The 27,556-nt window shown below is 40.5% G+C and overlaps 1 protein-coding gene and 1 long non-coding RNA gene across 2 annotated transcripts in view; one reads left to right on the plus strand and one right to left on the minus strand.

Annotated features, from left to right (window-relative positions):
• Positions 1 to 5,080: 5,080 nt before the first annotated feature.
• The window catches only part of PITPNC1 (phosphatidylinositol transfer protein cytoplasmic 1), a 182,455-nt gene continuing 159,979 nt past the window's right edge, over positions 5,081 to 27,556 (minus strand). The window contains exons 7-10 of the mRNA XM_032794504.2: positions 24,755 to 24,910; positions 22,482 to 22,545; positions 13,811 to 13,929; positions 5,081 to 10,202 (exon numbers count right to left, since the gene is read on the minus strand). Coding sequence (XP_032650395.1) covers positions 10,197 to 10,202; positions 13,811 to 13,929; positions 22,482 to 22,545; positions 24,755 to 24,910 — 345 coding nt within the window. The 3' untranslated portion in view covers positions 5,081 to 10,196. The remainder of the gene's footprint in view (positions 10,203 to 13,810; positions 13,930 to 22,481; positions 22,546 to 24,754; positions 24,911 to 27,556) is intronic.
• LOC116833168 (uncharacterized) overlaps positions 8,237 to 27,556 on the plus strand; it is a 42,655-nt gene continuing 23,335 nt past the window's right edge. Inside the window, exon 1 of the long non-coding RNA XR_004375620.2 lies at positions 8,237 to 8,315. This is a non-coding gene — a long non-coding RNA (uncharacterized LOC116833168). The remainder of the gene's footprint in view (positions 8,316 to 27,556) is intronic.

Below are 27,556 nucleotides of genomic sequence, written 5' to 3' on the forward strand. Positions count from 1 at the left end.
ATTAAATCAAATGTAACAATTAGATGAACATATTATCCTCAGAAATAATCAAATGAGAATGAGCAATTCATTAAGAAAGGGCTGAAGAAAGCTCTTGGTCATCAAGCAATGTTTTTCTAGTTTGGTAGCACAAATGTGTTGGAACAAGGCACAGTTCTGAAGAGAATAAAGTTTGAATATTTGCCAGTCAAAGCAAAGCTCCACATGTTTTTTCTTGCTTCTGATACAAGTAAATATGATAGTGAAAAGACCTTTTCCTTTGTTCATGAAGGATGATCAATCTCTATATGGGAAAAGAAGAGAGTATTTAATTGTTGGTATTTCTGGTGAGGATGCCAAGAAGGGTGCTTGTTTTGCCTGTGGGGAAATGGATTGAGGGCACAAAGCTCATATCACTTATTGAATGATGAGTTTCAGTCAATAGTGATTGAGGCTGAATGCAAACCAAGGTGCTGGAAGAGAAAGTCTCTATAGTCTAGTACAGGGGTCGGCAGCTTTTCAGAAGTGGTGTGCCGAGTCTTCATTTATTCACTCTAAGTTAAGGTTTTGTGTGCCAGTAATACATTTTAACATTTTTTAGAAGGTCTCTTTCGATAAGTCTATAATATATAACTAAACTATTGTTGTATGTAAAGTAAATAAAGTTTTAAAATTGTTTAAGAAGTTTCATTTAAAATTAAATTAAAATGCAGAGCCCTCTGGACCGGTGGTCAGGACCCGGGCAGTGTGAGTGCCACTAAAAATCAGCTCGCGTGCCGCCTTCAGCATGCGTGCCATAGGTTGCCTACCCCTGGACTAGTACAAATACCTTGAGCTGTTCAGTCCCAGAAAAGATTCTCTTTATTATTGTTAGTATATGGAAATAATACCAGGACACTAAGCTAGAAAAGAAAAAAAAACGATTTCTGGAGAGAACAGAGGGTCTGGAGGTATTCTTATATCCCTACTGGAATATTCCCACTTTGAGGGAAAGTGCAGCTCTGCCCTGAAAAATGTGTTTGTAAAAATAGTTTACATTTATTGTGTCCCACTGATGCTGTATCAGATTTTTTTAGGTAACCATCAGCTCTGCAAACATTTTGGGATCTGAAAGCCAAGCAGAGTTTTTTTAGTTGTGCATCAACACAAACAGTAAAGACTCTGCAGGCTACATGCCTCACTCAGCTACACCTGAGCAACCCCATTTTGCTCAAATTATGCCCTGACATCTGTGCAATCCAATTGTTCTATTGTGGGAACGTATAAGTGTACCCGAGGCATCATTTGATACAAGAACTAATAATACAAGAATAAGGGGCCACTAAATGAAATTAATAGGTAGCAGGTTTAAAACAGACACAAGCAAGAATTTTTTCACGCAACTTACTGTCAACCTCTGGAACTCCTTGCCAGAGGGTGTTCTGAAGGCCAGTACTATAACGGGGTTCAAAAGGGAGCTAGATAGCCATAGATGAACCTATCCTCCATGAATCTATTAGCTAGGATGGGCAGGAATGGTGTCACTAGCCTCTGTTTGCTAGAAACTGGGATTGGGTGACAGGGTATGGATCACTTGATGATTACCTGTTCATTTCCTCTGGGGCACCTGCCATTGGCTACTGTCAGAAGGCAGGATACTGGGCTTGATGGACCTGTAGTCTGACCCAGTATGGCCATTATTATCTTCTTGAATACAATGCGTTTACACAGGTTGCCCAGTTACCAGAAATTAGATGACAACTCTGTTGTGGATGTGCAAGCCAGACATGATTCAGTTCACTCTCCTAGAGCTGGGTTGGTTCTACACAGGAATAAAAATCCATAAAAGTTCACTATTGTCCCTGAAGTGCATTTCAAAAGATTTGGAGGTTCTAAAGGCTAGATTCAAAAAGGAAATCCAGGCTGAGCATTACAGCATCTACCGTTTATGTGCAATGTTGTCAAATCGAATTCACAGCCATGAGCTAGGCCTCCAGGCTCTCTATACAATGCTCGGTGAGAGTCAGGTGCCAGAAAAGGGATTCACAAAAGACAGCACACTGAGCTGCCTAAAATAGCCAGTAGGCGGTGCCAAGGAGAGGGTTGTGGCCTAAACCTCACAGGGAGTTAGGCAGGTTGGAGAGAGATAGGTGCCACCCTCCATTGGGGATTCCCAACTGTGAACCGTTTCCTGAAGTTAAGGGTCTAACTCAGACTGGCCCTTTCTCAAGAAAAACAGAGGAGAAAGTGCTGGTACCATGCCCCTTTTACTCAGTAGCCCAATGGGTAGAGCACTAGCCCAGGGTGCATGAATCCAGGTTCAAATCCCCATTCTGCCTGATGTGGAGCAAGTGCGTGAACCTAGATCTTCCACCTCAAAGGTGAATTATAAGCGGAGCTGTTGGGTGGTGTCAGGACAGAGGCAGCTGTGCACATGCAGGCACCTAGGGGACTGTGCCATTTGAAATATAGGTACCTACAGGATTGGGGACATCTGAGCAGAGGTTTTGTGAACATCAGAGGGCCCTAAATGTTGGACCTAGATCCCCTTTGTGAATCACCTAATGAACCCTAATAATCTCACCCAAATTCAGATTTTAACAAAGCCTCTTGGTTTGTCTCCTAATCTTATGCTGTAAATCACAAGACAATCCTTTGCCTTTTAAAGGTATTTTATGTGCAGCATTGGAACTGTGCTGAGGAATGATAATAGATTTCAGAACTAACACCTAAAACGATGTAACAATCACAACACTACTTACTGAACGGCCGTGGCCATAATAATTCTTGCCTATTTACTTCATAGAGATTGAAATAAGGCTTAACTAATTAATGTTTGTAAAGTGTGTTGAAAATGTGGAGCATTATGCAAGTTCTCAATATTATAGTTTTAAAAAGAATCTTTAAGAATTTCCTGTTTGGAAATTTAAAGGCAGGTGCAATTAACATTTAAGACTATTCATAGTCTTGTTTCCATTACAACTTACGCATATTATCTATCAGACCATTTCTACAGCCATTCATGTGGTCTTATGGATGGTTGATCATGCTAAAGAGGTTTAATTTATATGCAGATTAGCACTAGTACATCAGATAAAAGAAAAGGCTCTTGAAATTTTGCATCCATGCAATAATAGGTTGCTACTTGTAAGAATGCTTGACTTAAATCTGCTTCCCTACCAGATAATTCTTGTTATATAGGCTTTTCATAAAGAAAGAAGCAGTAAATTTGTTTCCTTTTTCAAAAGTGCAGCCCAGTCCCATTGACTTTAATGGGAGCGGAACAGGATCAAGACTGGCAATCAATTCATAAGGTATTTGAATGAAAAACAGAGATTCTGCATTTCCTAATCCTCAGTGTAAAAGCTTGGCAATCTAGTGGTTTTAATACTGTATATATATATATAGTCAGAACTGGAGATGAAAAATATTCATATGGTATTTATTGGATCTGGAAAAGGCCTTTGACCAAGTTCCAAGAGAAATCATCTGGTGTGTATGAGGGAGAAAATGATATCAGAACTTTCTGTGTAGCTTGTTCAAGCCATGTATGTATGCACAACATCAACAGTCAGAACTTTTAGTGGTGCAGCAGATGAACGATGGGTAAAGGGGGGAGTGCATCAGGGATCAACACTGAGCCCTTTTTTATTTATCCTTGTCCTGGATACCCACAAAAGGAACATTCAGAAGAAAGCACTTTGGTGCACATTGTTTGCAGGTGATATTCTATGTAGTGAGGAGAAAGATAGTCTAGAAGAGGATCAGAGAAGAATTATCCACTAAACTAGATGGACAATTAGTATTAAGATAATTTGGAGTAGCTGTCTATACAACTTACTAATTCTGGTTGATATTATGAAATTGTTATTGTGGCAAATTGCCGGTACTGTTCTGCTGGGTCTCGCGCTTTCTCTTCTCTGGGGTAGGTTCAGGGCGCTATTGCTTGCCCCTGAACCAGTTCTTAATCACTCCCCTAGTGTCCTTGGAGGAGAGGAGTGGAGAGGGAGGGACCTGGGCCCGCCCTCTACTCCAGGTCCCAACCCAGGGGCCCTGGGGTTGTGGTGAACCACTTGACTAGCGGTTTCTTCCCCTGGGTTACTTCCCTCTCATACCCGTCAGCTTGTGAAGGGCTTCTCGCCTCTCTTCTATACAAGCCTGGTGCCCCTTACCTAGGGTTTCTGTTGGGCTTCCCAATCCACCGCAGCACTCCTCCAAACCTTCTATTTCTCTCTGGACAAACTCTTCTCTTCTGCAATCTGCACTCTGCTCCAATCCAACCTTTCTCCTTCAACTACCACCCCCTGTCTGACTGAAGCAGGGGTTTATATCCCATGACTGGAGTCAGGTGCTCTAACTGGAGTCAGGTGCTCTAATTGGAGTCAGGTGCTCTAATTGGCCACAGCTGTTCTAGCTAATCTAAAGCAAACCTTCCTCCCTTGGCAGGGAATAAGGCCCCCTGCTAACACTCTTATGCTGCCCTCTGGCCATGCTGTATCACATTATTATAAAAATTGCTCTATCAGGAAATGTGTCTAGGTCAGCATATTCATCATTGCTGATAAGCTTTTATGTGCGTTCCTCCCAGACCATGAACAGACAATCCCTAAGGACTATCATCACCTGACTAGGTCTTACCTGGGGAGAACAAAAGAGTAACTGTAGCATCCTAGGGGAAACCAGTTCCAATAAACACGATGTAAATGTTTTCAGTCTCCCGTTGTAACTATATCTGCACAATATTAAAACCACTAGGTTGCCAAGCTTTAAATTGAGAATTAGGAAATGTAGAATCTCTGCTGAAGGTCTGCATTGTAACTTAAATGGTCAACAATTTACAGATGAAAAGGTGAACCTGAGAGTGATGTGTGCTTAATTACTTCAGCCATAATAATAGCGATACTGTGTTGTACCAAAGCACTGGTGAGCATCTTTATTGGGTATGATGAGCACTGAGTGTCCAGCTACCATTTTATTTCCTTGTGTTATCCTATGTATTTCAGGCTTATGTGCAAATGATATGGGGAAATTGCTTTGGTCAGTGAACAAATACCACAGAAATCATATAAATCTGAACCTTGTCACATGATATTGACCAGAAGAAAATAGCCACACTTGTAAAGAAGATTGCTTGGTAGTTTATTTACAACAGAATGTAAGGAAAAGTAAGTTATTAACAATAATAAATAACTCAAAAAACAGCAACTAAGTGATATGGATGACAGATATGAGAATAAAATTCTTCTGCTTAGCCTTGCATTGTTTAACATACGGCACATTTCAAAGCTTGGTCCTTCTCTGATGGCAGTGGTACATTCTCTAATGCTAAATGTCATAACTCTAAACCTAAAGCTAGACACTAAGGATTACAGGACATTCAAAGTCACATGGAACTTTAAGAGAAATGAAATCAAAACAATTAATCGGTATTAGTGACACCCAAAAACTAGAGGAGACTTAATTCAAAGACTATGCCGTCCATTTAAAGCAAAAACATTGTTAGACTCAGTTAGCCTCAAGCATTTTGGAATTTAGACAACTAAATTAAGTCTGAATAATGGCAGCTGAAAAGTTCCTATTGACAAATTAATGTATTTTCTCTTATTGCACTTACTAACTCATAAAAAGCATGTACGTTTGGCCTATTTTAAATAAGAGAATGTTAAGTTATAGTGCAGCAAATCCCAATGCGTTATTAAAGATTGTTGCTGTTTTATTACCAAATTAAAATCACTAGACAAATAGTCCAGTTTCAAAATATCTATTTGAGCGCCTTATGTTCTTTAATGAATTTGTATACTACTACTAATGAATGTGAATTGTGCCCTCAATGGAGCAAAATCATCTCCCAAAATCTCGGTACGATCAAAAAGCAACAGAATAAGATCAAACTATGCCTTTTTGTTGGATTATTTTGCAACTCTTACCTGTGTGACCAATCATTACTGTAGTGAATAATCCCATTGAAGTCTATTACTAAGGACTAGTCACACAAATAAGAGTGGCAGGACCAGGCCCTTGCAAATTCTTATTCAGAGAAATCTCTCTTTTTAAACTCAGTAGGTGTTTTACCTGTGTCAGGACTGGGCCCTCAATTGCCAGCATCATTCTGCAAGGTGTGATTATTCTGGAGGAAATACATATAAAAGTAGGAGCAGAGTGGGGTGAAGCATTTTAAAAAAAAATCATAAGTCAATTGCTTTATCAGCTTCATTGTGCTCTTCTTGATAATTTATTTGTAGAGCCTCACTATGGTTGTATTATTTAATTCTCGAGTCATGGCAGCAGAGAATAAGGAGGCTACCAAATTATTAAGTAACTTCAGTTTTGCTGCGTTGCATCATACTTAAAGATGTGCGTAGTACAGGTTTTTTTTCCATAAAAGAAATCAACATGTGCAAAATACTCTAATTTCTTCCCCTCCCCACAAACATGTCTGAAAATTCTACAGAAGGTATTTTTACAAAATCCACTCACATGTCAGCAATGAAAATAAAACTTTTTCTCAAAACATGTTGCCAGAACAATATTCTAGATTACTTTTTTTTATTTTTATTTTTGTGTATGTGTATAAGGAACACTGTAGAAAACAGATATCCTGCCATGACAAAAAGAAAATGAAATGACATTGAAAGATTATTTTTGAGAGCATATTTAATGGTAGAAGCACTGGGGTAAAGCAGAGCAGAACATAGCATAGGATGCTTGTGTAACCTGTGAAAAGCATGATGTAGCCTATAGTTCTTTCTCATCCAAAGCAGTGACATTCTATGGATCTTTTTATTTGCCTCCATTAGCACCCACATTGAAGGCAGGTATGGATTGTACTGATCCCCATTTTGGCTAGCAGTGAATTAGAAAAATGAGTTGTCTGTTCAGTAAACATTATACTTCTGTAATACAGTATTCATGAATGGAGCTCAGAGTTACAGAATTGCATGCAGAGGCATAGCATTAAGGATTCATTATTTCTCCACTGCATGCTCAATCAATGCTTTTCTCTTTCCTAAATATCCACCATGCAGCTAATTAACTTGAATCCTCTTAAGATATGTTAATATTCATAAATGCCTGATCCCCAAACCTACATATGATAATGATCTTAACCACACAGGCTAGGAAATTTGAGACTTAACTAAAGTAAACAAATGAGTAAAGCTATGTATGCTTTGTCCTAATCTGTGGTAAACATTCAGAAGCAAATAAAAGAATATCAACATTTATTTGTATACATGCAGAAATTATGAATACTTAATTAGACACCCATCTGTTAATTAAAGTCATAAGCCGATGTGGGGTACTTTAGCATTTGATACCTGTGGCATTACACTGGCTAAAAAAAAATCACAAATATCAATCACCAGTTAATTTACTAAGCACATGGAATTGCTGGCCTTGAGACCAAAGGAAAGCAGAACATGGACAATATATGAGATAATGGATGAAGTAAAACCATAGGCTAACCTACAAAGAGCTACTGGATTTTATTAGCCATGGGCTTTTAACTTTCAAATACATACACATTTTCAATGTCATCTGACAGTGGTATTCTTCCCCTCCCTCTCACATTACTAAAACTAGCCCATCAAAATCACACATTCACCTTAGCATCTACTACTGGACATGGAGCTGTTCAGAAGGTCAAAAGGTTTAAGTCAGTTAAACTTTTCTACAAGCAAAAATCATGCTACCATGCTGGGAAGACAGTACAAACATATCCCGCCCCCGGGGAATTCTATCCACAAACTGATTCTTCATCATTCAGTGATACTTTAACTCCATGAGGTCCGTCCCTCTGCTTCATCACGTTTGTTATAACTGACAGTACAAGATACCATCTCAGTATGAATATGTGATTTAGATAATATCCACCCTTTCACTGGGCATTTTAAAGTCTACTACAACAACAATGGTGGTAGATGCTGACATTAGTTAAATATCATCACAGAGGACTATACACAATGGTAGCATTGCAGAGGACTAAACCCATTATATGAATGTCAACAACAAGTCCTGTGACTAGACATCAGTAGGAAAGGTTTCTCCATAAGGCTGAATTTTAGAAAGGAAGTGGCTCCTTATTTCCCTATTTTTTTTTTCACTCCTGGCTTGGGGAGAAAATCCCTTTTCTGATTTTTATTCCTAAGACTCAAGGGTGATTTCACTAACAGGCCAGGGATGTTGCTCTCCTTTCCCACATTACATGACATGTTACTGAGTTGCCAGATGACCCCTTTATTTTTTGTAAGTCATGTCTTTCATTACTCTCCCTTTTTAGAGATCAATGGCAAAGTCTGAGATCTGCTTCCTGCTACTGGAGACCGCACTTAGCATGAAAGGACAGGGATATAGTAAGGGTAAGTCCTCTTTCTCCTTCAGGAAGCCCAGAGGATCCCCATATTTCCCCCCTCATCACTTATGAGGTCTCCTATCACAATCACAATCCTTCTGTACAGTGAGGACAGGATAGAACTCATCAAATCTGCTCCTTAATTGACTAAAGTGGCCACTGCTGAATGACTTATTTTTGTTTGAGGGCTGAATATGCTGCATCTACAACATTATTATCCCATTAGCCCATGAAGCAAGAAACCTAGACTGGGATCTGAAACTGAATCTGAATACGTAACACATCATGGCAGAGCAAAGGTCGTGGCTGAAGATCTTTAAAGAACTTTCCAAGGGTGGATATATAAAAAATGTTTCTTTTCAGAATCTTTACTCCCAGGTGCTGTTGTAAAGCATCATGGCCTAGCTATTCACTGTCCATTCTCAACCAACAACTATTCTGCATCTGGTAAAACACCATAGCATAATATACATTCAGTGCTGATCAGTAAAGTGAAATCTGTACAGGAGGCTACCCTTATTAGGCACCCACCTGTCTTAAGAGACTGTCCTAAAGTATCCCCAAATGTACTAAGGACCATTCTTCCCCACCTTTAGTAGAAGACCTCCCTCATTAAACTCCAGATTTTTTTACAATCTCTCAAGTGGTTATTTAGGGCCTGAGCCAAAGCCCATTTAAGGCAATGGAGTCTACCCACTGGCTTCAATGGGATTTGGATCAGACTCTGAAAGCTGGTTTCATTGTGATTAGCCAGGAGCTCAGCGGACTTAAATGAATGACAGGAATGCTATGATCCCAGCTTCACTGGGAGAAGACACTTGCATTATTTGGACTCTTTAAGCTATTTAGCTGCTTGTGTTTCCATCATTTTTATATCTGGAGCATGGGTTACAAACATCAGCACATAACTAGATTGATCACAAAAGGACTGGGGAGAACTAGTAAAATACAATATAAACAAGAAATGGGTGGAATCTTTTATAAATTCTGTGCAAGGTATAAATAGTTCAATGGCCTTAAAGTCAGTATTATTAATTACAAATGGAGCCTTGGTGCACTGGTTATTTAGTTTTAAAAAGTTTAAAGTTTGTGTTAGCTAGGCCCCAAATCCTGAGTCATATTAAGTAACATCTGAATTTGAATAATTGCTGTGGTGTTCAAGTATCAATGAGTAGCAGTTCAAAGCTTTATGATGAGACATGATAAGCCTGAGAGTAGAAAAATTTTAGAAATTCCGAGATAATAGGAGAAAATTGGATTTTTAACTCTTTAAGTTAACCCTGCACCTAAATTGACACTAGTTCCCGTCAGAAATCCTTGCCAGCTTTATTAAATACCTACAGCATTTCCAATCACAATTGCAGGCTATTCTCAGACAATTTGATTTCACATCAATAGTATGTGCCATATGGCTTTGAGCTTTACTTTGGAAATCAGAATATATGAACTATGTTCTCTCACATGCACTTATTTAAGGATTTTAGGGAACAAGTCTGAATTAAAGAAATCATCTTTCTAGATCGGTAAAATCATTTAAAAAATCCAAAAAAACAACCACACCGAGCTTTGTAAATGTTAAGTTACTCTTGTTCTGGCAGACATGGCTTGTCAGAAGGAAACATGCTAGGTTAAATTTAAAGTGCTTTTTTCTCTGGGTCTGGAAGTGTGAGGGTTTCTGGAGCAGATTTTTTCCGAGGTCGGTCTTTGGGAACTGATAGGAATTCAGGAGCATCTGAGGATAGAGGAGTGGATGGAGCACTAGAAGGAGCACTACGGGTTGACGAAGGCAGGGAAATGTTAGAGATAGATATTGCAGGTGGGAAAATCCCAATTTTCTCGTTGGTGGCTTCCTGAGTTGCACGTTCAAATTCTCGGACTTCATCCATTGTCATGTCTTTAATGAGAAGAAAAGAAAGACAAATGGAAAGTTAGAACCATTTCAAAGATGATTTCAGTAGCACCATTGCAGCGATTGCCATCAAAATCTAAACCAGTGTGAGGATTCATGTATTGGAATTCCACTAGAGTTAATAGGAGCTCTGGCCAAAGTTTTCATAAGAGGTCTCTGATTTTAGGTGCCTGTTTTGACACACCATTAGGCCTGATTTTTAGAGGTGCTGAACACCCATAGCATATTGAGTCCCTAGGTAGAAGAGAGTGTTTCATGTCTTTCAACAGGAGCTAGGTGTCTCAAATTGGGTATCCAAAAATGAAAGCACTCAGAACGAAGGGCCACTTCTGAAAATGTGGGCTCGTGTGGAAGGTCTTCCCCACACAAAAGGCCTCATTCTCCACTGCTTTGAATTCTGTGAAGTTGTTTACACCTGTGGAATTATGAGATTAGAACTGGTAACATTACACACCTACTTTGTCCAAGTGTAAATGATTAAACAAGGTGCAACGTAATGGAGAATCAGGCCCAAAGAATGCTTCCCGTTTACTAGAGAAAGCCTTCTCATGCGGAGGTGAGCAAATGTATGTCACATAGACACTACTGCACAAATCCACAAGAGGGCAGAGTAAGCCCAGAATAACATGTTCCAAACATAGCAACACAAACATTTTCTAATAAAATCCTAAACCAGGTGTAACTCATCTAGTTTTTCTGTACAAACTCAGAAATCAGGGCAGGTTCAGCAAAAGTTCAGCAAATCTTTTTTCAAACCTAGCATTGCATTTGGAGTGTCATGCAGGGGTTTATTGCTACAACTGAAAGCAAAATTCAGCTGTTTCAGATGAGTTTCACTTTGAGTTTGTAGGTTCATTTGAAGGAATCTCAGCAAGAAACTCAGCGGATGTAAACTCACCAGAACCAGGACAGAAAACAGGCTCACATAAAGCTCCTGTAAACCAAAATGGCTGAGTTTTGCACAGCTCCCGTCCCCAGTACTATAACATATGTTGTCCGTAAGAAATATGTTTCAAGTACTGTAAAACTTCCTTATAAACATTCTGTAGGAGGTTCTATAAGTGATGATAGATCCATAGGATGCATATTTAAAGAAAGCTCAGGAGAGGGGTTTGTTTGCACTGCTATGATGTATGTCTATATTACTACTTCTGGCCTCCTATGCTCCTTCACACAGGGTATGTCCACACAGCAGCTGTGAGGTGTAATTCCTAGCTAATGTAGAAGTACATGTGCTTGCTTTGCTCGAGCTCTTGTGCTAAAAACAGCAGTGTGGCTCTGGCAGCGTGGGTGGTGACTTGGGCTAGCTGCATGATAACAATCTCACCTGACCCCACAAGGTTAGTTTTCAGGCAACTGGCCAAAGCTGCTGCCCATGCCATTGTGGCCACAATCTTTTTAGCGTTCTAGCTCAAGCAGAGCTGGCACATGTACATCTACCCAAGCTGGGAACTACACTTCCCAGCTGCTATGTAGACATACACTAAACAGCACATTAACGACATGCCATGTGATACTCAAAACCCACACAGTAGGAGGAGAGAGAAAAACTCTCCTCATAGCCATGTGAGGATGGAGCTATGGGGCTAAATACACTCTCTGTTATACCCATAGTTATATAACCCAGGGATGTTGTAATGAAGTTTATTGTATTTCTATAGTGGCGGAGATATAAGCTACCCTACTTCATTTTCTCCTTATGGTTGGATGCCATCTGGTTAAAATGAAAAAACCCCCACATACTAGCTATACACTGTGACCCCTTATTTTAATGTGACACAGTTGTGTGTATGTAGCCTTGACTGTAGAATGTTTCATGACACTGTTGCGTGAAATAGGCTTTATGCTGTATTGTAGAATCCTATGAAATAATCAAAGCTCCCATTCAGTGCCAATTTGCCTGCTCCCCTCTGAACTGACTTTACTGTTCCAGGTGCTTTTTCAGTCTACAGGCAGCTCCTGTTACTGGGAGGGGAGGATATTTTAGCCATATTCACCCTTGAGGTAAATGGGTGAGGTAAGCTAATGAGCTCAAGGGAGCCCACCCATTTGCACCAGAGATGAATTTGGCCCTGTTTTGCTGATTTAAATTTTCCTTAACTTACGTTATATTGCAAGTAGTGTTTCTGCACTTAGGGCCTGATCCAAAGCCTACTGAAGTTAATAGGTGTCCTTTCATTGACTTCAGTGGGCTTTGGATCAGGCCTTTAATAATGAAAAATAAAATAAAACATGGCTTCAGTGTGGGGAGAGATCTAGAGAGGAAGACTCCCCAGTAACATGCCATCAGAGTGGAATGAAAGTCCTACCATGTGCCCCTTCCAATACTGGCAATTTCAGAGGCAGAAAGGGAGCATTCACCCTGCCTGAACTTAATATTTGGTTTATAGTCTATGCTTGCCTCAAATCCATCCCCATGCTAGGGTAACCAGATAGCAAGTGTGAAAAACTGGGACGGGAGTGGGGGTAATAGGGCATCTATATAAGACAAAGCCCTGAATATTGGTACTGTCCCTATAAAATCGGGACATCTGGTTACCCTACCCCATGCTGATATGCACTCAGGTAAAACTAATTCTTACCCAGAGCTGCAAAGGACTCAGAAATACATGACTCAGTTCTGTCATTTTCTTTTTATTAATTAAGGCCAAATCCTGCCCTGATGATAATGGCAGTTTTGCCTAAGTAAGGGCTGAATAAGGGCCACAGGCTTTTTACCTAAAGCCCATAGGCCCAAATCCTGAGGTCTTTATTCCGAGCTGATTCTAATCTCACTTACTGGTGTAGGCATCAGGAATAACTCTGAAAAGTCAATGAGAATTCACCAAGATAAATCTAGAGTTGTGCCTGTGCAAATTTGGTGTAAGAATCAGGCCTCACCATTTACTGAGAGAAAGTCCTTCTGAAGTCATTGGAAGCTTTGATTGAATAAGGACTGAGTAAGGACTTCAGGATATAGCCCTTGACGATTAGCCCTGACATCGTTATTGGGCAAAGTTGTCATTCACTCCCATGGGATTTTGGCCTGACTAGAGATGCCAGAAATACTAACATTTTAAAACAGAAATGTCACTGTATCTCCTTTCAGAATTCTAGTCTGTAGCTTATCAAGGGCAACACTGTAAATTATCTTGAAGACAAGTGAAAAACCCAGTTAGCCTTTTTCTTAGTGGTACAATTTCAGCAGCCCCACAGAACTTTTCCACTCCCCATGTTCCTGGCTGTTTGACAAATGACACTTGAACACTGACATGGCTTTGAAACAATCAGAATAACTGGATGCCAAACCTGACATTGCTTGATCTTTCTCCTACTCATATTCCTCTTTGTGCACCCAACAGAACTTTGAGGATTTTGTTCTCTTAGAAGACGGGAGTTATGAACCTGACCCTATCCTCTCCTAGCTCAGTGGGAGTTTGGGATACAAAAAATGCAGGATTACACTCTACAGGGAGTGATTTTGATTCCACTGAATGTCAAACCTCCCATTAACTTCAGTGGCAGCAGGATCATGCTTAAAGAAGACCATTCTTCTTTGATTTGTGAGTGCACATTAGGCGAGGGTGGGCAATATGTTTTAAAAAACTACATACACTTGATTGGGCATGGCTCTCTATTTCATCCACAGTAGATGAATGTTGATTGCAAACTTTAATGTTGGTTTTTTCATGCATATTTTTCTCGAATTCTCGAACATCATCCATAGTCATATCTGCAAAAAGTTCAAAACGTTGGCATTTTCCATTAATTCACTGCAAACTTTAATAAAAAGGAGGGTGCGAGGGACAGATGGTCTTTCAGCAGAAGCCAAAGAAGGTTTAAAAAAAAAAAAAAGCAGGGAGCCAACTATCTTTATGAAAGCTGACTCATAAAGGTAATTAAACCAGCCAAGGAAGGTGTAGGAAGGTTATGTCAAAGGGAGTCATAGAACAGGGAGGAGTGGAAAATGTTTAGGAGTATCTATGTGAAGTGAGCTAGGCAAAAAGTGTTGGAGTGCAGGCTTTTCTACAGGAAAGATCTTCTAAAATGACTTTAGAGGATCCTCCATGCTAACTTGACAGATATTAAGAAATATAAGGATGTACTTACCTTTCTAGGAACTTTCTAAGAGAATTCTATAGCATTATCTTTAATATTGCATGGTATGTTTCAAAATAAAAAGAAACCTTCATTGCTGAAGCATACAGCTGCAGTTTCAGAAGCTAACACACAATCACCATGCTGAATGGTTTACCAGTCAATAGCAGTCATAATTTTGTAGCCTCAGACCCTTGGAAAGATTATATAAGTCTGACGATTCAGGCCAATCCTGAATGTCAGGAAAAGATATAGTTGTGCGGGTATGTCTGACATTATTAGCATACAGCTATGAAATAAAATGGTGTGGGATGGAATTGCAATACTGTTGAACATTTTCTGCCCAACTTGTATGATTTAAATTCTACTTTATTAGAGCACTATACTTTCATATTTCCATATGTACCATTTCCAATAAAGAGATGATCACTGAAGTTTAGACAGGAGTTACAGAGAATGTAGCAATTTATCACCTGGTCAGTAATTAACTTGAGCAGAAATTGGGTTTGGACTCTTGCTGCTCAAATTCTTCTCAAGTGTTTTGTGTGTCATTTGGATTTATGACTTGCCATTTGGTACAAGACTCTTGCTTCATTTAACAAGAGCATGTTTTTAAGGAGATGCATCACTTATGCTGTTATATCAGCAACAGAATACAATACTTTATTACTAGTGGATCCTTTCTCAGTGAGAATAAGGACTGCTTAGCAGTGATCAAAATGAAACATATGGAATAACTTTAAATGACCCATTCATTTAACCTACTCTTTTTCCTATTAACAGAAATGAAAAAGAAATTAACAATGTAAATAGCATGCTAAAAAGCATTTTTGCCAAGGAAAGGATATGCTCTTTATTAGTAAAGCTTTGAGTTAACGGTACAGTGAAGAAATTAGTTTTAATTCATGATAAAACTAAATACATTTCAGTAAAATCAGTGATAACACACATTAATACTAGAGTCAGTAAAATCTGCTATTTTCCTTTTTAGCAGTTGAGTCTTATAAACAGTGGGGGCCAAATCCTCAGCTAGTATAAATTGGTGTAGCTCCATCAAACTCATTTGTCTCTTTTGAACTAACTTATACCATTTGAGGATCTACCCCAAAAGATTTTAGCTTTAAAATTAACATATGCATTAAGGGGACACTGTCAGTTTAAAATTTATATTTTTGAAAAACTTTTCCTTCCTTAAGTTCTTTCACTATTACTAGTAACAAAAAAAAATTAGATGTACTTTTTACCATATTGTATGATTATTTACTTGTGCATTTTACTCAGTTTGGTCAGTGAACCAGTCACTCTTCAGGCAATTTCACTTGCAGATTCTCCTGCTTTAGTACAATTCTGCAATTCTCCTCCAGGCTTATTTAATTTTTTTAAAATAAAACTTTCCTACTAATATCCTAGATTTTTGACCTAACCTGCCTGACAGAGTCCCTTTAAAAACATACCACATGATATCATAAAAACTCTGGTACCGAAAGTGAAAACCTAAATGATAACCATGTACATTAATAATTTGCTTATTTGTGCAAACAGTCTTTTTTTGACAGGGTGGTTTTGGGGGTAGAGTACGGAAATATGTGGTTAAATTTTTTCCCCTTGGTTTTTCTTTTTTAACTTTTGAATATGTGCTTAAGTGCTTTGCTGAACAGGAAGGGATTACTCACATACTTAATGCACACACTTACCTGTTTACCTGAACTAAGGCACCAAAGCTGGTGTTTTCCGATTCCTATTGATAGAAACTCTCAGTGACAATCTCACCCACATTCACCCACAACGGTGGGTGCAGCTGAACCAACATAAATACAAATTTTCCACTTATAACGTCAGTCCTTCAAGCATGGTTTCTGATACGGGTCCTGTACTATGCCTGATTCTAGATTCCTAATTTAGGCTTAAAGCTCCTTTTGAAGTAAAAAGCCCACATCCTCAGAGGGTGTATACTGATGTTGCGCCATTAAAATTAATGGACTTATGCTGATTCACTCCAAACTGAGGACCTGGCCCTGGAAAGTTCTGGCTATGTAAAAACTGCAAGATTGTTTTCTGTCGTGCACCAGTCTTTGAGCTTGTGCTAGAATGGCATGCTGTAGTTTAAACAAAGCTAACCAGATTCTAACTTTTCTTTCTTTTCTTTTTTTTTTTTTTTTAAAAAAGAGGATAAATTTCAGAGAGCACAGAAACAGATGGGCTGGCCTTAGTAGGGCCCTACTAATCACTATGTGGGCTTGATCCTGAAAGCTGCTCTGCATGCCAGCCCTGATCCTGAAAAGCCCTTAAGCATATGAGTAATCCCACTGAAGTCAATGGGATTACTCATATGCGTAATGCTAAGCATTTATTTAAGTGTCTTGCTATATCAGGGCTAGAGAGGTCATTCAAAAATTACTGGACTGATCCCATATATGCAGGGTGGCAGGGGGAGGAGCTGGAGATATGTGGATCTGCAAAGGTAAAAGTACTGGAACAAGAGTTTAAAGCTAGATGCTCCCGTTCATCATATGGTGTAGCTCCATCTTCCACATCTCAGCAGTAGCTGAGATTAGACAGGAGATGCTGTGAGCTGAAAAAGTACATCATCCCATACATTAGATAACTATAGTTTTGCCAATGGGAATTGGGTTTACCTAGTATCTAATAATCCAAATGTGATTCAGGAACAATGAAGAGAGGTAAAAATGAATCCACAAACTGCAGATTTAATTTGACAGTTAAGAGTGACATTCTATTCCAGAGAGAGGTGTGTTCTGTGCAAAGAATGATGAGTCAGGATCTGGCTAGCTATCAATGTATTGTTAATGGCCCATCACATCAGTATCCCTGTAGCACCTGGCAATAATGGGTGCTAATTCTGGCTCAGACACTGACTGTCCCTATCATCAGCTCACTTAACCTCTCCCCCTTCGTTGTCAGATCTGTAAAATGCAGATAAATTTCATAGTCCTTTAGGAGGATTAATGTTTGCTTTGAAGATTATAAACTCTAAGCAGTGTTATCTAAATTCTTCTAAATCTTGTAGCTCTCTTCTGTTGTATTTGCTGATTCCCTCCTTTATTTTGGAGTGATTTCTTCTTTTGTGTCACTAATATACAAGTGAGTCCAACTTATCTTAATTACGATCTTTGTGGCAATCTGCTTGTCTCCTTCCTCTCCCTCCTGAATTGTCCTGTCTTACCCCCAAGATATTGTGACTCAGATATCTCCCTCCTTATTCCATACATTTGACTTCATATATTACTCTTGTGTGTGGTATTTTATCAAGTGCTTTCTTGATGTCCAAGTAAATCACAGCCTCCCACTGATATTTCTTTGTGTCACTCTTCAGTGAATACCATCCAATTTGTTAGGCCTGACCTTTGTGTGAATTCAGGCTGCTCTATCTTTATTCAAACTCTATCGCTCAAAGTTTTCTTCTGTTCCTTTGATTAATGCATCAAGCCATGCAGAAAGATCAATTAAGGCTCATGAAAGGTAAATTGAACTCCACTGTTATGGAAATCATTAAATCATATAAGAAACATGAACACAAGTGGACTAATTCAAAGAAATAAAAGACAGACTTGGGATTTGAAAAACACTTAAATTGAACTGGAAAATATCTCACTTTTTAAGTCTGGGATGGGCAAACTTTTTGGCCTGCGGGCCACATCAGGGTTCCAAAACCGTATGGAGGGCTGGGTAGGAAAGGCTATGCCTCCCCAAATAGCCTAGGCCCCACCCCATATCTGCCCCCACCCAGTTCCCACCCCCTGACTGCCCCCCTCAGAACCCCCGGCCCATCCAACTCCCCCTGCTCCTTGTCCCCTGACTGCCCCCTCCCACTCCAACCGCTCCCCCATCACCCCACCGCCTATCCAATCACCCTGCTTCCTGTCCCCTGACTGCCCTGCCCCCTATCCACACCTCCGCCCCCTGAAAGGCCCCCCTGGACTCCCTGCCCCTTATCCAACTCCCTTGCTCCCTGCCCCCTGACCATGCTGCTCAGAGCAGCAGGACTGGAGCTGCGCTGCCTGCCCGGAGCCAGCCACGCCTCCATACTGCCCAGCAGGAGCTCGCAGTCCTGCCACCCAGAGGGCTGGCAACACGGTGAGCTGAGGCTACAGGGGAGGGGGGACAGCAGGGGAGGGGCTGGAAGCTAGCCTCCCCGGTCAGAAGCTCAAGGGCTGGGCAGGACAGGTAGTTTGCCCACCTCTGTTCTCAGCTGTTCTTCTCCACTTCAGAAACAAGTAGCATAGGTATGTTCTCGGCAAGGCAAAAAGAACTAGTATATATAAAAGGTCTTGGTTCTGATGAATGCATACAAGTACTTCCTATTGACTTGAGGGAAGACAGTGCAAGATAAAGAGTAAGCACCAGAGCACCACATTATAGGTAAGAAATGAGAAAAAGCAGATGTGTATGTTATTGTCAGATCTACAGTACAATAAGCAAATTGGTACATTGTCTTTTTTCAGCACAGCTGCAATGGTTTATTCATTTTGAGTCTGTCCTCTTTTCTGAATAATGTACAAGAACGTGAATTTATTGACTGAAAAACAATTTGCTTGAAAATTTAGACTCAATACTATAGAATACCATCCTAGTTATAAATATGGATTTAGCCAGCACTTTTCATTGAAATGCATGGTTCTTTATTTCCAGGCACTCTTTGCCAGAAAACTATAAAATGAGATCTGAAAAAAAATCTCAAGGTGCAGGCATGAAAATTCAGAGGAAGGCAAGATTTTAGCTAGCTCTGAATCCTCATTTGGAACAAAAGTAATAAGAAGCAAATTCTGTATCCCATTTCATACTAGAAAATTTGATTTTGTTAATTTTCAGCTTTGTAAATGTAATGAGCTAAATTCATCCCTGGTGTGACACCACTGACTCCAGCAAGTTTACATCAAGGATTAATTTGGTCCAACTTTTTTAAATGATGGCTTAACCAGTGTTTTACTCCTCTACTTTTCAGCTTGACAGGACTCTCTTGTATAAGTTACATTCAACTGGCATTTGTTAGCTTGGATTTCTTATTGTGCAGTGGAACCCTGTGGGCATTTGTGCTGTGTAAGGTAGAAGTAGAGGAAAGGGACACACAGGCCTTCCTGGCCAAAGATGATTAGGGAAGATCTAAAAATGAAGGACCTCAACACCTACAACAGCTGGTAACCCAGGAAAACTATGCCCTTGGAAGCATTGCAGAGATAAGATCTTCATTAGCATGTCCTCTTCTGGACTCATCCTTCAATGCATAGACTCATGATCTGTCAAGTAAATCTTATTTCTCGAGCAGGCATGTTCTATGGCTTCAGGGAGAGAAATCTTACTCCTTTTCATGAAATGAATAGGTTCTATTGATTCTCTTGTACAGTACTTCAGATTGATAGTCTACCAAAGCCCATTTCACACTGTTGTCATTTTTTGAAGATCAAGACACTGATCATATTTTGTAATCTTCTGCATCACCAGGGGTATCTTTTTGATGTAAAAATTTATATTCTTCTCCTTGGCAACTGAACAGTCAGACTGTGCCAATTCTGCCCTGGTGTAAGAGCATATACTGGAGCTAACAACACATAATGTGGAAGCAAGGACTATCCAAAGCATAGGTGGACTCTTCTGAAGTAGTTCTCCTGGCATAAGTTAAATCCCCCAGAAATGATGCAATACACACTGGCTAAAGCTGTTTCTATGAAGCTGATTCCCATATAAATGAATCCATTCACATTCTCTTATGTAATGGGAGCAGAGGAATTCCTCAGTCTCTATTTGCAATTTGTGCTGAAGATCATCACCAGCCAAACACTGGCAGATACAACTATGTGGTCATGCATCTTGGATGTTCTTCTTGAGCATACCTCTCTGATTGCACAAAAAAATGTCCACAGAAATGTCCTCATAGTGTATGAACAAAAATGAAAAACCAAGGAGCTGAAAATAATGACTTAATTTTTGTTTAATTGTCTACATTAAGCCAAACATATAAAAACACAACACAAGTGTTTCAGCAGTGTCTTCCCCAATCTGCTTATGTAAATCAAGTATTTGTGATTAGGACCTACTGCATAAACAGCGCTACACATTTTAAGCAACAGTCCAAGCTACCAAAGGAACAACAAAATATACATTAAGTTGCTGGTTACTATCATCCATCCATCTATCTAGGAAACAAGATAAAAGCATCACATGGGATCACTATAAAACATAGCTTAAGGAAACAAAAAGAGTATGAATTTCATTAGAAAAGAAACCTGAAAGTCAGAGATAAGCTAAACTAATATTGGGAAGTGGTTATTTTCATTTGTAGCTAGGGGATACTGTCTGAACACAGACACTGTGTCTTTTACAAAACTTATGGATACTGATCATGGCATAAGAATTTGTGGAGGTGTGGGACATACACTGTATGAGGAAGTAAAGCTTCTTTTCATTTGATTAAAGATGCAGAATCCTCTTAGTAGTTTATGAGTGTCCCTAAATTAAAAAACACAGAAGAAAACATCACGTCTGCTCTATTGAGATTATACTGGCATAGCTATGCCTGCATAGCCCCATTGTGTAGACGCAGCCTACACTAACAGAAGGTTAGGAACACCACCTTCCAAAATGAAGTTAGGGCTTGTCTACACTTGAAACGCTAAAGTGCCACAGCTGAATTGCTGCAGCTGCACAGCTGCAGTGCTTCAGCGTAGAAACTACTTATGCTGACAGGAGGGGTTCTCCCATTGGCACAGATAATCCACCTCCCTATCACCTAGCGCTGTCGACACTAGCTGTTAGGTTGACTTAACTGCGCTGCTCAGAGGTGTGGATTTTTCCTGAGCAACGTAGTGAAGCCAACTTAATTTTCTAGAGTAGACCAGAGACAGGTCTATGCTACAGATTTACGTTGACACAGCTGCACCAGTGCAGCTGCGCTGCTGTAGCATGTCTGATGAAGATGCTCTAAGCCAATGGGAGAGAGGTCTCCCATCAGCTTAATAACTTCCACTTCTACGAGAGGTGGTAGGTATGTCGGCAGGAGAAGATCTCCTGCTGACATAGTGCTGTCTACATGGTCGAGAGGTGTGCGCGTGTGTGTGTGTGTGTGTGTGTGTGTGTGTGTGTGTGTAAGGTCGCTATAATTTTTTCAACACCCCTAAGCAACATACCTATATTGAAGTATGTAGTGTAAACCAAGCTCAATTCTTAGCTATGTTGACGGAGGCCCTTTTCCATCGACATAGCTGCATCTACAACGGGGGAAATCTATGCTGATCGGGGTGTGGGTTTTTCACATTGCCTGACTGACGTAGCTGTGCTGATATAACTTTTCAGTGTAGACCAGGCCTTAGAATCTCTAAAGATTATTCATGAAAAGTTTAAGGCAGTATTCCCTTGAACCTCAAGGTGGTTTTATCTATCTTTGTCACTTTTAAATACATTTCTAAATTGCAATTCTATATTACAAGAATGTTTTAGAAACTGATCTACAAATATCTGGAATAATGCATGCCCTTTATTGAAATAGTATGTATATGGCACAATACCTGCCTGTTTATTGTGCAATAAAATGTCATCAACTAGATGTTGAAGTTACCCTGTAAAATTCAAAATGCCCACTTCTACAGCTGAAGCATGGATTCCATGGGAGTTGCGTATGCAGCCACTGTTGAATCAGAGCCCGTGAGTTCTCAATTGGAGCTATTACATTTATATTTGTTTTTCAAACAGGAACTTTTAGTTCTGGTTTTTATTACATTTTATATTAATAGTTTAAAACCCATCCTGAAAAGTTGAAATTGTGTTGGAAATAACATGGGCCAAGACCTTGGAGGTTGGAGATGATTGCAAATTAGTGCTATGAAAGCAGCATTAATATGGGCTTGTATTCCAACCTATGCATTGTTTTTCATGTAGATTATTCTTGACAGGGGCAGCACTAAACTGCCGAAGATGGAGTGTCTGGAACTGGGGCATACACTCTAAAATACATGGACCATACACCCTGCTCCCACCTGCTGGATGCACCTTCCCTACAAGCGGCTATTGTGGCATAAGCTTACGTGTAGAGTGAGAGGTGAAATAAGGCCTATATATTTTGGGCTTCATCCAAAGTCCATTAAAGCCAATAGGAGTCTCAATTTATTTCAATGGGTTTTCCATCAGGCCTTTTCCAAGGCTATTTTGTAAGTTAATTTTGTGAATAAGACTTACCATACCACTCATCAACCCAAGCAAAAGCCTGTCGGTGACCAATCATTAATATATCTCTGACCACCTGTGAAATAAGAAAAAAGAGGTTTAAAGTATCTTGTGTAGTAAAACATTATAGAAAAATAAACTATAGTAACATCATGGTCTCTCTATAGGGTAGAAGGACAAACACCCTGAACTTTGAGACTCTACACTGTTCTGTGGTGACATACACAAGAAGGGGACGTTTGGGAACTGTACAATGAATATATTAATATTTGGGCAAGTAGACTGGAACTCCTTTCCCTTCTATCTTAAAATGGAACCTATTAGTTTTTTTCACATAGGAGAGGTCAATAACCTTCCAAAATCCTACCAATGTCTGGACATTAAAATACCTGGAGAAGACCATTTGATAACTGTATCATTAATTAATAAATATTTGGACAAGTGGAATGGATAACTTTCCGACCACTTATGAAAGCTGTAAGATAGTCTGGATGTTGTTATTCTCTGAAGGGTACTCATTTCTAATTACAGATTTTTTAAAAAATCTTTGAAAAAAATACAATATACAAAACTTTGGCAGGAGAATACACCTCTACCTTGCTATAACGCTGTCCTCGGGAGCCAAAAAATCTTACCGCGTTATATTGAACTTGCTTTGATCCACTGGAGTGCACAGCCCCGCCCCCCAGGAGCACTTCTTTACCATGTTATATCTGGTCACGTCATATCAAGGTAGAGGTGTATATAGAAAATCCTATCCAAAAAGCATGAGTCAAAATCTTTATGAAAAAATTCAGGCATTTTTCAATAAAAAAAGATTGAATTTGCAGAATAGGAGAAGTGTTTGCAACTGTGACTTTATCATCTTGGAACTCTGTACATGCCCTGAGATATCTGGTTTTAGAAGAAGGACTCTCACATCCAGTGAAAATGAACAGTAATGTACACTTGAGAGTGAAGCATGCTAAACTTCAGGAAATCAAATGAATGGTGCAAAAGGCATCAGAACTACTGCAGTAAGTCAAACTCAGTTGTGCAGAAACTGTCATTCAGTGATATTTTAATATTACGCTAATGGTCCACTTCTGATCTCGTTTAGATTGGTTTCTGAGGGTACGTCCAGACTACCCGCCATATTGGAGGGTAGCAATCAGTTTATTGGGGATCGTATATCGTGTCTCATCTAGGTGCGATATATTGATCCCTGAATGAGCTCCCCGTCGACTCCGGAATTCCACCGGAGCAAGCGGTGGTAGCGGAGTCAACGGGGGAGCTGCGGACGTCGATCCTGTGCCATGAGGATAGGAGGTAAGTCGGAATAAGATACTTCGACTTCAGCTACAGCATTCCCGTAGCTGAAGTTGCGTATCTTACATCGATACCCCGCCCCAGTGTAGACCAGGCCTTACTGGTGTAGTTCTTGTGACTTCAGAGGAGACACTCTTGATTTACATCAGTGAGACTGAGGTTAGAATCAGACTCTAAATCTAAGGAGTGGGCTGAGACTGCCATGATTTTTGTTCTTAGTATTATGAAATTGGCAGATTAGCATAATGAGAATTAATGAGCTTTTACTGCATCCAGATAGATAACCATTAAAGCCAACAGAGCTGTCAAACTGAAGTAACTCTTTGACCTCACATTCTGCTCTCACTTTCAGTACATTGGGAGTAACTACACTGATGTCAGTGGTGTAAAATCAGAGTGAATGAGGTCAGAGTCAAACCCACAGTGTTTAATTGTGGTAACATTAAATGAACTGCTGATAAAGTGCAATACAGACTTTAAAAGCTTCAAGTAAAAAAATGACAGGAAAAAATATTTCAGTCTAGAAACATTGTATTGTATTCATCTAACAGTTCAGAATTGTCACAATAGAGCTGTTATTGGCACAAATATTATTTTACCAGCAATGGAGGTCTCTTGGGAAAGGATGTTGTTAGTTCTGCCCACATAAGGATCACAGCACTGGAGATGTTATCACTGGCTGTACTCAGAGGTGGGCAAAAAACTAAGCCTTGGATCTGAATAACTCGAGCCTTTGGGGAAGTTTGTATCCAGAGATTAATTTTACAGCTGGGCCTCTTCTCTTTAATTGAGAGATGAAACCCCAGTTCCAGTCGCCCTTGAATGTTAAGGAGGTTTGGAACCAGATCTAAACTTGAACTCTCTGGCTCAGACCCATCTCTAGTCCTATTCTTGTGCAGGTCAGGATAATTCTCTAGTTCCACTTGGGCTCTAGCTCTTCTCCTGTGCAGGATAACAGCATATAGGCATTCACTGACCTTATGTACAAATTGTTCTACTCTAGTTTGAAGTCCCCAGACTTCAAATTTCACAGTCACCAGTTTGTAGGAGCACATGATCGGCTGGTGTGTCTCCCTCCAGCCTTCTTTTAAGAGGCCTCTCCCTGTCTTCTCTGACTTGAAATGTTTAGGATCCTGCAAAGCAAGGAGAACCACAATTGAAAAACCTTGGCTGAAAAGTCCCCATTTGTTAGCTTGTTAATGTGTCTGTTTTAAGGCACAATGGAACCATGCTAATAAACACTAAGTAAAAATAACACAATTTGCTTAAATGAATGGCAGGATATAATAAGATACATGAGGCCAAATACTAGTCTGTTACCCAACAGCCAGAGCACTGATGGGAGCAGTAGAAACTTGGCGATGTTGTGAAGCTCATTTGGCACAAAAGATATTGTGGCATGGCAGGGCATGATGCTACAGGTCATTCTAGTACAATGCACTATGAGGCACTGTTTATTGCTCAAGGAGCAACAGGTCTATTTCCAATGAGACCTGCTAGCGTATTCTATAGTTGACAGCATACATACACACTTAAGCACTTAGAAATCTAAGTCTCATTTAAAGTTCACAGGATTTAGGCTTGTAAAGTGTAATCACCAATCACAGATGGTCTCTTGGTTCTCTTTAATCACGCCTATCTGTTTAAAGGACTAGTCAGACATTGGCTGGAGTACTTAAAGCACAGGTGCTAGGTGGTGATAGACCTGGACAGGCAACCTGCATAGCTCAAGAAGTGCCAAATCTTTTATGGTAAATCCTTCCTTTAACATACAGATATCGCATGATGCACCTTTACGAATCAGGGCTCGGAAAGGCAAAGACTGTGGGGAGTATATTTCCATTACGGTACGTTGAAAATAAAGGGTCAAATCCTAAGGACATTATTCAGCAATTAGTCAGTCCTTGCTCAGGCAAGCTGGTATTCAATTCAGTGGGAGTTTTGCCTGTTTGAGGACTGAGTAGAAAACTGAGTAATGTGGCCAAAGGAGCACAGCTCCAGTAAGAAGAGGAAGAATTATGAGTCCAATTTTTTGTCCATATCCCTGAAAATTTATCCCAGCGTTTGCTAACTTTAGTCTTACACCTAGGAAAGGTGCAAGTACTTTACAGAGGAGAGTATCTGTCTGTCTTTGGTTGTAGTTCTGTTGCTCCCATCACTATAGTATCTAAGGGCCTGATCCAAAGTCCTTTGAATTCAATAGAAAGATTTCTAATGAGTTCAGTGGGCTTTGAATCAGGCCACAAGTACTGAGTACTGTTCCAGATGCTTTGAATTAAATTTTCAAATAAGGCAGCTTCCATTCTGAGGGTGCAGTTTGTTCCTGCAATTGGGTTGCTCTTCTAAATCTGAGGACCAGCTCCTCCAGCTACCTGATGGAGAGCAGAAATCAGGTAGCAGAAGAGCCAAGTATTCTTATTTGCATTCACAATCCATTTTGCGGTCACAAATTGCATCTGCAGAAAGGTGGCCAGGTTTGGCCTTTTGAAAAATATACCTCTCTGTATAAAAGGAGGCCACGGAGGGAGGGCCCAGGTTACCTGCCTGGCCTCCTCATATTTGAATGGCATTGCAACTGCATGTGCCAGATTGCAATGCCACTTATTCCAATGGAGGATGACAGGTCCAAATGTGAGTGACACTATTGTCCTGAGTGCTAGGTCGCAATATCATTCACTCAAATTTGGCCCAACCATCTCTCTGTCATGCCAGGTGGGAAGGGGCTCTGCCATTACGCCACCCCACTCTTCTACACTAAGGCCCCATCTACACGACACGTGAAAATCGATTTTAGATATGCAATTTCAGCTACGAGAATAGCGTAGCTGAAATCGAGTATCTAAAATCAAGTTACTCACCCGTCTTCACCGCGCCGAATCGATGTGCGCGGCTCGCCATGTCGAATCCGGAACTCCGTTTGTTTCGGTGGAGTTCCGGAATCGATGTAAGCGCGCTCTGGGTTCGATATATCCCCGTCTAGACGAGACGCGATATATCGAACCCCGAGCTTTCGATTTTAACGCGCCGAAATGGCGCGTCGTATAGATGTGGCCTGAGTGTTCTCAATATTCGCATTTCACACATACAACCACCAGGGACTTTTCTTGCAGCTACAGCCTCCTGGGCTCTGACTGGGGAGTGGGGCAATGTAGCAGCCCCTCCCCCTCCCTGTTGCTCCTGGATGCACTGCCTTGATCTTGGTTGCTGGGGCCACCAGCAGGAGTTGGGCTCTGCCCCCATCTGGAGACACCTGGTGCACACCCCCTGTAGGAGCAGGCAGCCAATGAGTTTCCCATCTTGCCAGGTGCAGTGGAGCTCAGGCTTTGGGCTTCAACCCTGAGGTTGCAGGACGGCAGGCTCTGTCTGTGGGGCTTTGGGCTCCAGCCCTGGACTCTGGCTGTGCAGCGGCAGGCCTCAGGCTCCAGTCACATGGCTTTGGGCTCCATCCCCGGGCCCTGTCCCCCGGCCATGGGGCTTCAGGCTGTGGCCACAGGGCTTTGGGCTCCAGCCCCCTGCTGCCACCCCTGACCCCCCATCCCACCCGGTCCCCACTGCCTCCCCCAACCCCTCATCCAGGGCTTAATTTGTCCACCGGATTGCCTGGGCTGAGTAAGTCTGTTGTGAAAACTGATACCTGTATGTTTGTTAATATCACTTTTCACAACAGACCTGCTAGCAAGCAATACATAAATTACAATGATTTGGATATGTATATTGTGACAAAGTTCCTCCTCCACCTTGGTGGGTCCTGCGCTTATTGGCGGATTTGTTCACCTCAG

The sequence above is a fragment of the Chelonoidis abingdonii genome, chromosome 13 (assembly GCF_003597395.2).
Source record: "Chelonoidis abingdonii isolate Lonesome George chromosome 13, CheloAbing_2.0, whole genome shotgun sequence".
Lineage (NCBI taxonomy): Eukaryota > Metazoa > Chordata > Testudines > Testudinidae > Chelonoidis > Chelonoidis abingdonii.